The sequence below is a fragment of the Phycodurus eques genome, chromosome 13 (genome assembly GCF_024500275.1).
Source record: "Phycodurus eques isolate BA_2022a chromosome 13, UOR_Pequ_1.1, whole genome shotgun sequence".
Taxonomy (NCBI): domain Eukaryota; kingdom Metazoa; phylum Chordata; class Actinopteri; order Syngnathiformes; family Syngnathidae; genus Phycodurus; species Phycodurus eques.
In genome coordinates, this window is record NC_084537.1 from 17,118,292 (window position 1) to 17,132,899 (window position 14,608).

Below are 14,608 nucleotides of genomic sequence, written 5' to 3' on the forward strand. Positions count from 1 at the left end.
AAAAAAGACTGAGAAAGTTGAGGAATGCTCATCAAACACCTGTTTGGAACATCCCACAGGTGAACAGGCTAATTGGGAACAGGTGAGTGCCATGGTTGGGTATAAAAGGAGCTTCCTTGAATTGCTCAGTCATTCACAAGCAAAGATGGGGCGAGGTTCACCTCTTTGTGAACAAGTGCTTGAGAAAATAGTCGAACAGTTTAAGGACAATGTTCCTCAACATACTATTGCAAGAAATTTAGGGATTTCATCATCTACAGTCCATAATATCATCAAAAGGTTCAGAGAATCTGGAGAAATCACTGCATGTAAGCGGCAAGGCCGAAAACCAACATTGAATGCCCGTGACCTTCGATCCCTCAGGCGACACTGTATCAAAAACCGACATCAATGTGGAAAGTATATAACCACGTGGGCTCAGGAACACTTCAGAAAACCAATGTCAGTAAATACAGTTCGGCGCTACATCCCTAAGTGCAACTTGAAACTCTACTCTGCAAAGCAAAAGCCATTTATCAACAACACCCAGAAAAGAGAAGACAGCTATACAAGTACATTCACAAAATAGAAATCTAAACTATTGTCCATGCATGAACTATCCAATTCAATCTATCAGCAATGTTATTTGTTTCTTTGCAAAATAGAGTGCTGAGTTTTAATTGACTTTTGAGATCTGATCTGTTCCACGATAGTGTTTTTGACAAAACTTAGAAAATATGAATATTCAGACAAATTTGGATATATTGTTCTGGAAGTGAATTTCTATTGGTTGGCAGCGCTGCTGATGTACTTTTCAGCCATTTATTGAATGCCAGGAGAACAATAAAACACAAACACAATGAGCGTACTCACGGAGGAGCTGCTGTCTCCTACATCCCAGCTCGTATTTTTTTTACTGTGTTATGCCTGTACAATTAACGCTATGGCGTCATCCTGTCTACTTTCTCAGACGGCGTGATGATCCAGATCACGGCCGAGACCATGGATGCTCTACGGCAAGCGCTGAGGGACATGAAAGACTTCACCATCACGTGCGGTAAAGCTGAGCAGGAGGACAACCAGGAGCTGGTGCACATCCAGTGGACTGACGACGACCATGACTTCAACAAGGGGTGAGAACTTGGGCCTTTTCAAAGACGGCTGGCGTGGCACTCCATACAGCCCTGACCTCCCACGAGGCCGAACTGCAAACGACAGTGAAATTAAATATAATTATATGCTTTTCACTTTCTTCGACTCACAAATCAGCACCCAAACGTGTGATATTCACCACAAAGGTTCTTTGGTGTCGCAACTTTTCAGGCCCACCGCACACCGAGCTACGCGACCGAACGTGACTGCACTGTCGTGTAGTGTGGGGGGGGGGGGGGGGGGGGGGGGGTCCTGCAACTAGTTTTTATGAATGGCTGACTCATCGGCCACTAGGTTTGCTGTGATACAAAATTTGAATACAAAAGGTGAACGACGTCGCAACATCAGAGATGTAACGGCCAATCAAAAATAGCTAGGTCGTATCACATGAGCTTTCACAATAAAAAATGACATTTCCAGGTAGGCAGCGAGCTCTGGCTGGAAGCTGCTAAGTTGTACAAATACAGTATATACAGTATAATGAACACGCAAACTCCACACAGGCGGGGCCGGGGATTGAACCCCGGTCCTCAGAACTGTGAGGCAGACGCCCTAACCAGTCGACCACCGTGCCGCCCAGTTTTAACAGTTTTATTTTTGTTTTTGTTTTGTTGTTTTACTGCAAACTCCAACTTTAGGTAACCTTCCTCATTTCATTACTTTTTTTGTTTTTAAAGCCTAGTTTTTGCAGTGTAGCTAGCGCTCAGCCGATTACATTTGGGTGACTGTTGACCTTGCTTTTAAAGGGATCGCCGAAGGTCAAAGTTCACCTGTAATAACGTAAGAAATAAATATGCAGCAAACCGACCTTTCATTTGAGTCGTACCTCAAATGAAAGGTCTTGATGAGTGCTTTACAGATTGCTAATGTAAGTGTCATTCTACTGTCATATGATTACCTAAAGACCTAAAAACTGTTTCATTTCAGTGTCATCAGTCCAATTGACAGCAAGTCGATGGAGTCCATCGCCAGCGTGAAGATCTTCCATGGTTCCGAGTTCAAGGCCAATGGCAAAGTGATCCGCTGGACGGAGGTAAAGCAAACATTTTGTTGCATTAATGCCCAAAGGAATCCAATGAAAATTTGCATCTCCATTTTTTTGTTTTATGATAATTTATTTATTTCTTTTATGTTGTATGTCAAATAAAAACTAAAAGTCTTGCTCCCGCTAGGTGTTTTTCCTCCAGAGTGACGACCAGCCCAGCGGCCTGAGCGACCCGGCAGACCACAGCCGCCTGACGGAGAACGTGGCACGGGCCTTCTGCATGGCGCTGTGCCCGCACCTCAAGCTGCTCAAGGAGGACGGCAAGGCCAAGCTGGGCCTGCGCGTCACACTTGACTCGGACCAGGTATTATATACAAACATCCATTTTCTATAGCACCTCTCGTCATTACGATGAGCTGGAGCCTATCCCAGCTGACTTCGGGCAATAGACAAGGTACACCTGGTCACCACCAATCGCAGTTCAGACCACCATAAATCCTTTGACTATACAGGCAGATGTTGTTATTTTCAAAATTCTGACTGTCATATAAGTGGAAAAAGAAGTAAAACTACTCACTCTGATAGACATAATTTATAGGTATTGCTGGAATCTCAAAAGATTTGCTTGAGTCTCACAAGATTTGCTGAAATCACATGTGATGACAGACCTTCAAATTTTATTTGACTTTTGAGATTTTTTTCATAATTTCTCGGTGGGTATATTGGATTATCGCATGATACTGTATTGAGATGGCACCATCAGCTATCCATATTCATCTAAACTTTGAATTAAATGGTAGTAATTTGGGAACAAAATATTGCTATTGCAGTATGATACAGTATTGATACGGACGTTGATGACAAATTTGGGACAAAATATTAATATGATATTGGTACAATTATCTCTCATAATACAATATCGATTCACCAACATTCAATATTGCTATTATTACTGATTATCCAAGTACAGTGGTGCCTTGAGAGACTTTGACCCGATTTAGGGGTTTTTCTTGGCCGATTTTTTTGCTTGACTTGCGAGCAAAAATGTGGGATGCGACCGTTGTATGGTGGCAGTGAACTCAACTCACTTCCCAGCAAGTAGCAATTTGGCAGATAATGACATCCAGCCATTCATCCATTTTCTGTACCGCTTCTCCTCAATTGTTCCGAAAGAGGCTTTATGCTGTTTATTACCACTCCCAATTGAAGTTTATTGTCAAACTAGTTTGTGTATTTAAAACCACCATTTAGCTATGCCTTAATAAAGTCCGTTTGTAACCCTTTTTAAGCAACGGATTTTTGAACACAAATGGTGGAGCAGCACATTTAGACAGAGAACATACTCAGTCACAGACATATATTCTTTATCATTAGCAAAAAATGACAGCTTAACTGAGCAGTTGTGACAATCTTCTTCCTGTATTTACGTATGTATTAAACTGCTTTCTACTGGCCGAGGCACACTCACCAGAAGGAGCAGCACAATGTCATTGAAGCAAAAAATGTGGCAAAAACTGTTGAATTTTTCACATTTTAAAAATTGTAATTACTGGATGTTTTTTTATAGTACAGTACATAAGTACAATATTATATCATACTATTTTTCTTACTAAAAACACATTTAAAAAAATTTTTTTTTGGGGGGGAAGCTGGAACAGATTAATGGCTGTTCTATTCATTTCAATCAGGAAAGATGATTTGAAAAACAAGTGTTTTGAGTTACGAACATGGACACAGAACGAATTAAACCCATATCACAAGGCATCACTGTATGTTCAGTAGTTGAGCAATTAATGACGAGTTAGGGACAAAATATCAATATAGTTACCTTGTGTATGAAATTCGCTATAAAAATAAATTTGCCTTGCCTTGGTATCATTTTCTCTCATGATAAAGTATTTTTACAATACACAGACATCATAAATCTTCTGTAGCGTCTCACTTGTTTTTGTTCCCTTTCCAGGTGGGCTACCTGGCGGGCAGCAACGGGCAGCCTCTTCCTCCGGAGTACCTTAGTGACTTGGACAGCGCACTCATCCCCGTCATCCACGGCGGCGCATGCCAGCTTAGCGAGGGTCCCGTGGTCATGGAGCTGGTCTTCTACATCCTGGAGATCATCTCCTAAGAACACACGTCAGATTTTTCAAACATGAGATGAGGCCGTTTAACCGTCAGGTGGCGTCATGTAGCTCCAAAGACTCACGGCCAAGCGCTTGGACCTCGCTGACTACAACGGATGCACCAGATGCCCTTTTTTTAAAAAAAATTGTTCCTGTACTCGGTGCTCAGTGCCTGCTTTTTGGTTGATTTCATTGCTAAAGCTTTACTCCTCAGTCACCACATGCATTGACTCTGTGTACATTGTGTGTGTGTTGGCGGAAGAAGCAGCTTGTAGCCTCCAGAGATTACACAAAAAAAAAAAACAATAAGAACAGTGGTGATGATCAGACTACAGGTTTCAATGCTTTATTATGCCTCAGCCAGTTGGAGGGGGAAAAAGCGAGACAAACACTTTTTTTGGTGTTGTTTAAATAACAAAGATGTAAAAATACATAATTATATACATATATATAAATATAAACGTGAAATAAAATGCAGAAAAAGTGCACTGGATTCTAAGCCATCTCCAAGAGTTTTTGGGAAAGATCCGTGAATGAGCTTGAATGTAGTTCACGGCAAGTTTGCCCGCCCTGTGACATGGACCTGGCTGGAACGCCCTGAGAATGTATCCCTTCCCTTTTTTTTTATGTTTCTGTACAGTCTTCTTCTTATTATTAGTCCCTGTGAAGGATTTTATTAAAATCAAACTGCCGTCAGAATCTCCTCACATTGAGACAATCAGGTGCTTACTCACGTCCGTTGTAGCAAACTAAAAAAATAATAACCTTTATTACCTTAAGCACAGGCACACAATTTATTTTCCTCTGCATTTAACCCATCACACTTGTGGACACAGCAAATGATGATCCCCCCCGCACACACCCATTTTTGTGTCAGTCAGTGACTTGAACCAGGATCCCCATGGTGGCAGGCGACGATCTCAACCACTTGTCACTCTCATACGGTATGCTGACTCAAATCATCATGAATTAGCATGTAGCATTTGTCTTTGCTGAGTTTATGACATACAAATCTGAAACCATGATGGGGGGGGGGGGGGGAAATCAGCTTTGCATTTACATTATGTTCAAAAAATAATATTCTATGATCATAAATATCCATTATAAAAAGGTCAAAGGTCCTGTATATCCCCTGCCTGTCACAATATACAAACATAAACATTACCTACAGTAAAAACGAGTGGTAATATGTTAAATAAATGTAAAACAAATTTAAATGTTAGTTCTTTATTACGTACAGTAATATTTTTACCATGACTATATAAATGTTTCACATTACAATATATCACACTACTTGAATGAAAACCTCATTTAAAAATGACTTATTTCATGGATGTGGATGGAAAGATTACAAGAATGCCTGTTTGACTCGTCAAATTGTAATTAGCTGCTGGTGAGGTTGATGGGTGGACTACAAAAATGGCCGTTCGATCCAAGCTCCGGTAAGGTAGACGGCTGCACTACAAAAATGGCCGTTTGCTGACAAACAGCCAATTGTACCAAATAAGAAGAAATATTTTAATGAACTGCTTGTTGGGACGCGTTCTAAACCAAACCCAATACCACCATGTTGGTTGACAATTTCTAATGTATAAGATAAAATAAATTATGTAAAATATATAAAAATATATAAACTACATTTCTTCCACCCAACTGGAATAATCCATCACAAATACCTGTATAAAGACAGCTGAAGGTGCAATAAGAGTAACAAACTGATGAGGGCAGCAGTGGGCCATAATTTCGCCTGGCCTGTCAAAATCGAGACGAACAAGAACAAGTTCACTGAACAAATTACAGTAACTGATAAAATAGTGGGCGAGCAGGTAAAGCACTCAACATCAGTGTAATTCTTATAATGATTTAAAGGATGGAGATGGCTGGGCACAGTGTGGGGTTAGATGATCTTGCTAAAACCAGTCTGAGAAAAACAGGAAATACAACTAAAAGTGCCATTTGTGAGGATGGAGTGTCGCAGTAAAATTAAATAAATTATATTTCAGCAATTGTAATAGTCCTGGGATAATGGGGGCAAAGGGAGGACATTTTATAACACCGTACTCAAGTTATCCTGTTGAAAGGACAAATCTGTTCAGGGTACTTATTGATCTAGGATGTAGTGAGTTTTCATTAAAAACAATAATAGCAGTGTCAAGCTTTTTTTTTTTTTTTTGGATACGGTCAATCACTATACTTTTCAACAAACAAGCCTAAGGGGGAAGAAAAATATAAAATTTATAATAGTTTTTTTTTTATATATAGTGATGCACAGTGAGATGCTGTAGCGTAGATACAAATCAGTGGTGCTCGCTGCTTATGCATACTTAAATTTGCATATATAGATAGATGGCTTTTTGGTTTTATAGCTTACATAATGTATACTGCAAAAACACCTCATTGATGTTGTGACAATTGCGTGCCACACGACATCCAATGACCATTTGATAAAAATAAAACAGTTGTTCATCAATGCCTCAGATAAAGTTGCCAGCGACTAACAGTCAATATCCCTGTTTCACAAGCATTTTACGTCCATTTTCACTTTCAAAAGGCTATGAGGTTAGCCAACTCAAAAAGTGTGAGGTAACGCCATGAATGAATGTACGAAAAGTGCAATATGAATAAATTTGGTTTTGATTTAACAGGAGTGTCAAATTCATTTTTAGTGCGGGCTCCGTTGTAGTTACAGTTTCTCTCAGAAGGCTATATAAATGTTTCATAGCCTCCTCATTTTATTACATAGACACAACAAATTGATGAATAACTAGTTTTGAAATCAGAATTCAAGGATAATAGTTTGTTCAGCTATTTTTCAAGTTACGGTAAAGACGGGTTTGGTAAGCAAAAAGTGCTTGAAATTTTGGTGAAGATTTTAGCAAGAATATGGAAGTTGCACCTGATTTGCTTTCGCGGGCCACATGAAATGATGAGGCGAGCTGGATTTGGCCTGCAGGCCTGGAGTTGACACACTTTGATATAATTTATACAAATAAGAATTTCTTTTTTTTTTTTAAATGCAAATTGACCTCCCAATCTGTACCGGTGAGACATGAAAGCCTTGAAAGAAGCTTTGTCAATGCTTCCTTTGAACAGCAATACGCAGACTTAGCCAACAGATAAAGCTCTTTTTAAGTGTGTCCAATGCTTCAAAGCAGTGAATCGTTTTAGGCCAAATGTCTCAAAATGATTGATTGCTTTAGAAAGCCTCTCTTTCTTATTCCCTACAATGGGTTGTATACACAACTATAAGCTTTTAGCACTACATTAAAGTGAACGCTGGTATAGTTGTACATCACTTGATCGGTAGGGGGCAGCAGTGCACTAAACGTGCCCAGTCTGCCGGAAATCAAGAATAAGAAGAAGTCAAACACTCAACTTCGACAGTTATCAAAGAGTGCTGGTTATTCTTGCTAAACCGTCGCTCTCTTTATAGTCTGTTCACGAATACACCGATACTGGCGGAAGCTCGTAAGTAAGCGGACGACCAGCCGCTGGGCTAACAATGTCACCACTCAAGTGTGTGTGTTTGTGTTTGGGGGGTGAGGCACCTGACAGCCGCTCACATGATTTGAATTGTCAAACAGCGAGTCCGGCCTGAAGGAAGACTAGTTTACTCACACTTGCCCTCGTCGTGTCTTGTAGTTTGTTTCAGCGGGATATCGTTGACGAGCAACTTTCAACTAACATGTTCGGCAGGAAGAGGAGAGAGCCGCTCCCCAAAGGCAGGGGCGCCGCCGCAGCCAAGCAGGTAAGAACAACAACAACAAGAGTGACGCAGAGCCCCTGTTACAAAAGCCTGTGAAGCCCAGCTCTTTCCCTGCTGCCTAGATGGGCCTGTTTGTTGGCATGGACCCCGAAGACATGATGACGATGGGTGCCGAAGAGGGTTTGGACGACCCGGACTTGGAAGCCGAACTGGCTGCCATCACTGGAGGCAAAGCCCCCGTTGCAAGTGGAAGAAACGAACAGAAGGGAAGAAGTGAGTTAAAACAACATAATACCACCACTTAACCTGCATTGCGTTATATAGAGCAGTTGAGTTGTTAGGTGTGCACTACAAGAGGGATTTCTAATAATGCATCGGTATCGATGCAGGAACATCTGAAACCGGCATTGTCCATTATCTAATGTCAGTTTTGTAGTTAAAAACCAATGTTGTGATATCTTGCGATACAGTAAATGATACACCATCATCAGATATTGTCTGACATTCAAGTATGTACAGTTGCGCAATTAATGACAACTTCAAGAGATTACATTGATATTGCGGTTATACATTGTCTCTCATGATAAAATACGACAACATCAGGTGCTGTCTGACATCCAAGTATGACAAGTTTGGGACAAAATATTAATGTCATTGTCCTTCATGATTCAGTACAAATACACCAACATCAGATACTGTCAGACATCTAAGAGTGTGCAGTTCATACAAAGTTTGGGACCAAACACTGATATTGCAATACTTCATCAAACAGTATTGATACACCAACGTTAGATATTGATATTGGCCGAGATCTAAGCAGTTGGCGTTCCGCAGTTGAGAAGCTTTGAGCTTTATACAAAATAATAATATTGCGATACATGGTATAGTTATTTCTCATGATATATATCGATAAGGGCTGCACAATTGTGGCCAAAATAATCAATTATTTTGATCAATATTGTAATCACGATCATTCATCACAATTATTCCTCATGTTAGGGAAAAATATTTGTTTTTATTGCACTACTTTTCAACAAGCAATATGTTAGTTTTCAGTTCAAAATTAATCTTTAAACTCCTCAACAGATATTGTCTGACATCTGAGTGCGTGCAGATTTAAAACATAAACTGGGCTCTTCGCGTTTACCCTTATTTCTTTAGGTCGACACCATGATACATGAATTTTTTTCCAACATATGAAGTATGGCAGTATCGTGGTGTTGTCGTCATTGTTGTGCGATTTGCACTCCAAATAACACTTGATTTTACACTGTTTGTGTAACAGGTCCTCTGCCCATGGAGGACATCGCCAAAATGGCTGACGAGTGCATGCGGGACGTGGACGAAGATGAAGACGACGACAATGTGGAGGACGACGAAGACCTTCTGGTTGGCCTTTTTGCCTTGACTATTGCTTAAGTTGTGCTTCACGTGGCCTTCTCATTGGCTGCTTTCTGTTTTCTCCCGCCAGGCTGAGCTACAGGAAGTTGTAGGGGAGGGGGGCGTGGCGGACGAGGCTGTTTCTTCTTCGTCTGCGGCAGCTGCCGTCGAACCTTCGCCGCAGGTACGCTAAACACTGTTTGATTTAACATGGAATCACTTTAGTTGAACTTTGCAGTCGTTTTAGGTACAGTAATACATCGACTTACAAGTGTATTTCGAGAAGCGAGTGGTCTTGAGTTGCAAGCAAAAAAAGATTATTACAAGTACTGAGTGGTGGCAGCAAACTTTACATCAAACAAGCAGATAGTGAATAAGTCTTCAAAAATGGCTATTTATTGCCACTCCCAGTTAAAGCTTAAACATGAAACAGTGAATTAGTTGTTGTGTATTTAACCAAACCACGTCATTTACCAAATTCAGCTATTCAAGAACTAGGAACTACAAGTTCTGTGTACTTCTCTATTCAGCTACAAACTGCAAAAGGCTAATTATACTGGCATCTACGTTGCGGTAGTTATGACCTCTTAAGTAATGAATATTTCAACACAAATAGTGCAGCAACACTTGTAGACACACAGTGTCATAATACTCAGGCATATATTCTTTGTCCTCTGTGATAATTGACAAATATTACGACAGCTTTCTGAGTCACTTAGTTGTGCAAACTTTTTTTGTTTTGTTTTGTTTTGGTATTATGTATGTCAATAGTCTACCGACCCCATGTGGCCAAGGTGCACCCACCAGAAGGAGCACAATGTCAATGGGCATTGAATCATGAAATCAAGATCCACAAATTCTTTGTATTCTTTGTAATTATTTTATTACTGTATGTTTTTATAAAGTGGAATGCTGTTAAGGGCTATTGTTTTATATTACAAATCACGTAACAAAAAAGTTTGGTGTTTTTTGGGGCGATGGAACAGATTAATGCTTTTCTGTTCATGTCAATGAGGAAAGATGATTTGCGAGTGTTTTGACTTATGAGCGTGGTGATGGAGCAAATTAAAATTGGAAGTCAAGCACCACTATACCGTCATTCAAGTTGAAGAAATAAAGCACTCTTTAATTCAACGAAAATGATTTCAGAATTTAATTCACAATTCAATATTTTGATCAAAGCACCGTTTGGTGGCACCCTGCCCCATCCATCCATTTTCAAACAGGGTTGTCCTCATTTGAGTCGCGGGTGAGCTGGAGACTATCCCAGCTGACTTCGGGGCGAGAGGTGTGGTATATCCTGGGCTGGTTGCCAACTAATTGCAGGGCACATGTAGACAAACAACCATTCATATTCACACCTATGGACAATTTTGAGTCTTTAATAAACCTAACATGCATTTTTTTGGATTGTGTGAGGAAACGGGTGGACAGTGAGAACATGCAAACTCTAGGAGATATGAACTCGGACTGTGAGGCAGATGTGCTATGCCCCTCTTCCTCCAAATGCAAAAATCATCAGCTTTTTTTTTGTTGTTGTCAGAATTCACTTTCCACTTCCCATGTTGACAGGAAATGAGCGTCCCTGAGGTGGTGGCTGCGCCTGGCAGCATAGAGCACACGTTGGAGGAGAGACTCACTATGTACAAGATGGCGCTACACAACGCCAAGACGGCGGGCGAGGGCGCCAAAGCCCGGCGGCTCGAGCGCGGGCTGAAGGTGACTGAGTCTAACATTCAACCAGTCTAATCTTCTGATATATTCCCGCTGGTAGGTTGTGGCAGAAATGGCTCACATTTTCCTGCCATTATAGACACTAGAGACCATGCTGGCCACAGTGAAGAAAGGGCGCCAAGTGAGCGAGGAGGAGATTCCTCCGCCGGTCGCCACGGGAGCCCCGATTGCCGCACTGAGTGCCGCACCAACCATCCCGTCGCCTGCTGAGATCATCACGCCCAACGGCGAGGAGAAAGAACAGCACTCGTCCGCCTCCACGCCAACACTCGCTGTTGAACCGTCACAGGAACGAACGGATCCTTCACCAGAGCAGGCCCACCCTTCAAAGGAGCAGGCGGACCCCTCACCAACCACAAATTCAGATGGTCAGTATTATGTGGATTCAAATAAACAAAGCAGCAAACCTGTGGGCAAGAGCATCATTTCCACACAAAGTACGAGGAACTATAAGTTCTCAGTACTTCTCAGAACTAATTAGTTGTCCAGTAAGATGTGTTCAGAGCTGCAACCCAAACCCAAAGGCTAGCGGACTTCTCGAAAGTAAAGTTAGTAAGAAAGGTCCAAACCGGGCTTTGGGAAACCAGGAGATGCTTCAAAAATCAAACCTATCACATGAGACATCGGCCAATCACAAGACTTCAACTCCGTGTGCATGTAACTCCACCAGCAAGTACATTTTTTGGGTGTCACCACCACAGAAGGATACCAATGATGGCAAAAGGGAAAATTGTGATGTGTAACCTTAGAACGGGAAATGTAACTGACTTAAATCTAGTCACGACTCGCATCAAAATGACCTCACCAAAGTGACACCTGCTTTTCATTACCGTTGCAGCGAACGAGCGCGTGGCTGGGCTGTTGCTGCAAAGGCAAAGAGAATACAAAATGGCTGCCCTGACAGCAAAAAAAGCGGGAGAGGCGGAGCAAGCCATGGTCTACTTCAGGACCAGCAAGGTGAGTGCAAGCAAGTTGCATGCGCAGTTGAATGAAGCCAATGAGCTTGTCGCACAGTTGTTGTCGTCTTCGTCGTTACCTCCACCAAGACGTAGTTTGGATCATCGTGAAAAATGCTAATGGCGAAAAAATATTTGTGACAAACCAAATCGAGTCACGCCTCAAATGTCTTGGATTGGGTTTTCCACATCTGTTGTTTTGTCCATTTTACTGCACATGATGACACAATTACGCCAAAATATGCTTTTCACTACTTATTAAACTCCCAAGTTAGCCTGAAATTACTTATTGACTAGACTTTACACCGATTTTATCTGGCTGATCGGTATCGGCCGACATTGAGCATTTTGTGCGGCTCGCCTGATCGGCTTTAATGTCATTGATCGGCTCCGCAAAAGACATTTACTCCGCGTCGCCGCGTGCACAGTATATTCGAATCCAAAAGCTAGTTTATGTTTAGCCTTGTCATGTGTCTTTTGACGTAGTACTGTAAATAGCTGACGCCCAAAGAAGTTATTTAAAAAACAAAAAATGTAATTTGTTGTCTGTCGGTGTGGAACAGACAACACATGAGACAGAAAACACGTAATGCCCGGATCAGACTACAAAACAAATTTGCTCTTTCACTGTCAGACTACTGCAATAAAATCTTGTATTCCGATACCACCGCATCCCATTTTTGACGATCATTGGGCTTTATCTTGTCAACTCAAAGGCGACCGGATACACTCGTTACCATGGCGACGACAACAAGAGTGCAACGTGCCGACGGGATTATAAGGACAAAATGGGGAAATACGTGTGTTGGTGGTCACCAGTGTTCAGGACAGGAGAGGACGTTCGTTTAAGGCTTGCTTGATGCATGATCACATACTTTTAATACGATACAGCTCGCAAGCAGGCAACAAAATGTTATGTAGCCTAGCAAGCGAGTGGTAGCATGAACGGATGTACGTAAACATGCTGCCGTTCTGTAAAATCATGCTCTAAGGTTTCGGTGTGGGTGAAGTAATTTAATTTAAAATAAAGTAATTTAATTACAGTAAGTTAATTTGCATGTTCTCCCTGTGCCTGCGTGGGTTTTCTCCGGGCACTCCGGTTTCCTCCCACGTCCCAAAAACATGCATGCTAGATTAATTGACGACTCTAAATTGCCCACAGGTGTAAATGTGAGTGTGAATGGTTGTTTGTTTGTATGTGACCTGCGATTGGCTGGCAACCAGTTCAGGGTGTACCCCGCCTCCTACCCGATGTTAGCTGGGATGGACTCCAGCACGCTCCAACCTTTATGGAGCCAAGGAAGATATTTTACAATTGAAAAATCTCATGGCATACCAAGAAACAAAAATGTCACAAAAAGTGGATACATTAATTACTGTATTTACTTCCTGCCATCTAATAAAACACCATTCATTTGTTCTGTCTGTGTGTCTTGGGGGAGGGCTTTTTAACGTCTGTCATTATTTTGTCCATATCACCTAATATGATGACGCAATTGTCAAGAATGTGCTTTTCAATTAAAATTAAGATGAAAACACTTCTAATGCTTTTTTTTTTTTTTTTTTTTTTTTTTTGGTGGCACCACTTCTCAATAATTTCTCAGCAGTTTAACACTTCCAAGATAACCAACAAATATCAAAATAAAGTTCTTGACAAGGGCTTTCCACATATGTCCTTATTTTGTCGATATTATCACTTATGGCTTAAAGACATCCTTTTTATACCCGTTTTGATGCAGAAGTTCGATTCCGTCATCGAGGCCTTGAAACAAGGACAAGCTGTCGACCTGAGCGGCCTTCCTCCATCACCAGGTTGGTTAAATCAGCGTTAATATATTTAATACCAATTATATTTTAAAAACTTCAATTTTTTCCTGCCTTCTTGTGTCAGAATGTTCAGGTGGAAGCGCAACATCGGTCAAGCAAAATGCCCATGTTTCCCAACCGGCCGCAGAATCTCCAGGTACTGTAATAACACATTAGTAATACAATGTGAATCCCAAATGTTCGAACTGACTGTAGTCGTCCCGCCCGTCAGCCCCGCCGGCTCCTAGGGACGCGCTGGAGGCCCTGGAGCAGAGACGAGCCAAGTATGCCGAGGCATCGGCTCAGGCCAAAGCCGGCGGAGACGAGCGCAAGGCCCGCATGCACGACCGCATCGCCAAGGTGCAAATTACAAACGCACTTCTTATGCGTCTCAACATCTGTTTACACACTCTAACCGAAACCTTTCTCTTCCACCAGCAATACCAGAGCGCCATCCGATCTCACAAAGCGGGAAAAACAGTCAACTTTGACGAGCTCCCCGTTCCGCCAGGTGCCATTCTCGAGTGGTGCCTCGGGAATGTCGTCCCGCAACATTTAAGAACTAGAAGGGATTTTTTTTGTTTTTGTTTTTTGAACAGGCTTTCCTCCCATCCCGGGCCAGAAGGTGACGACGGTCGAGCAAGGATTGGTTGCTGCGCTGGAGGCCGCCTCCAAGCTCTCCGCCACTGATGATGATGCTGCGAGTGCAGATGAAGAAGAAGAAGAGGAGAAGGAAGTGGAGGTGGGCTTTTTTATTCAAGTCTTTTTCACTCAGAGGTCCTAACAAAAA

The 14,608-nt window shown here is 41.8% G+C and overlaps 2 protein-coding genes and 1 long non-coding RNA gene across 6 annotated transcripts in view; 2 read left to right on the top strand and 1 right to left on the bottom strand.

Moving 5' to 3' along the window:
* Positions 1-4,554, top strand: part of zfyve9a (zinc finger, FYVE domain containing 9a) — a 31,498-nt gene extending 26,944 nt beyond the window's left edge. For both annotated transcript variants that reach the window (XM_061694876.1, XM_061694875.1), the window contains exons 16-19: positions 950-1,112; positions 2,059-2,164; positions 2,304-2,480; positions 4,080-4,554. In XM_061694876.1, the coding sequence (XP_061550860.1) occupies positions 950-1,112; positions 2,059-2,164; positions 2,304-2,480; positions 4,080-4,241 (608 nt within the window). In that variant the 3' untranslated portion in view covers positions 4,242-4,554. The remainder of the gene's footprint in view (positions 1-949; positions 1,113-2,058; positions 2,165-2,303; positions 2,481-4,079) is intronic.
* On the bottom strand, positions 1-7,972 carry LOC133411973 (uncharacterized). The gene is made up of 4 exons (XR_009769710.1): positions 7,855-7,972; positions 4,059-4,237; positions 2,030-2,154; positions 1-1,184 (listed from the first exon to the last, which is right to left on the bottom strand). It is a non-coding gene; the product is annotated as an uncharacterized LOC133411973 (long non-coding RNA).
* Positions 7,590-14,608, top strand: part of cc2d1b (coiled-coil and C2 domain containing 1B) — a 16,009-nt gene continuing 8,990 nt past the window's right edge. For 2 of the 3 annotated variants that reach the window (XM_061694878.1, XM_061694880.1), the window contains exons 1-13: positions 7,590-7,704; positions 7,879-7,984; positions 8,065-8,215; positions 9,228-9,331; positions 9,414-9,506; positions 10,895-11,041; positions 11,136-11,424; positions 11,895-12,013; positions 13,752-13,824; positions 13,904-13,975; positions 14,051-14,178; positions 14,257-14,329; positions 14,418-14,560. In XM_061694878.1, the coding sequence (XP_061550862.1) occupies positions 7,922-7,984; positions 8,065-8,215; positions 9,228-9,331; positions 9,414-9,506; positions 10,895-11,041; positions 11,136-11,424; positions 11,895-12,013; positions 13,752-13,824; positions 13,904-13,975; positions 14,051-14,178; positions 14,257-14,329; positions 14,418-14,560 (1,455 nt within the window). In that variant the 5' untranslated portion in view covers positions 7,590-7,704; positions 7,879-7,921. Of the gene's footprint in view, positions 7,709-7,878; positions 7,985-8,064; positions 8,216-9,227; positions 9,332-9,413; positions 9,507-10,894; positions 11,042-11,135; positions 11,425-11,894; positions 12,014-13,751; positions 13,825-13,903; positions 13,976-14,050; positions 14,179-14,256; positions 14,330-14,417; positions 14,561-14,608 lie in introns of all 3 variants that reach the window. The other variant, XM_061694879.1, reaches the window with a different exon arrangement.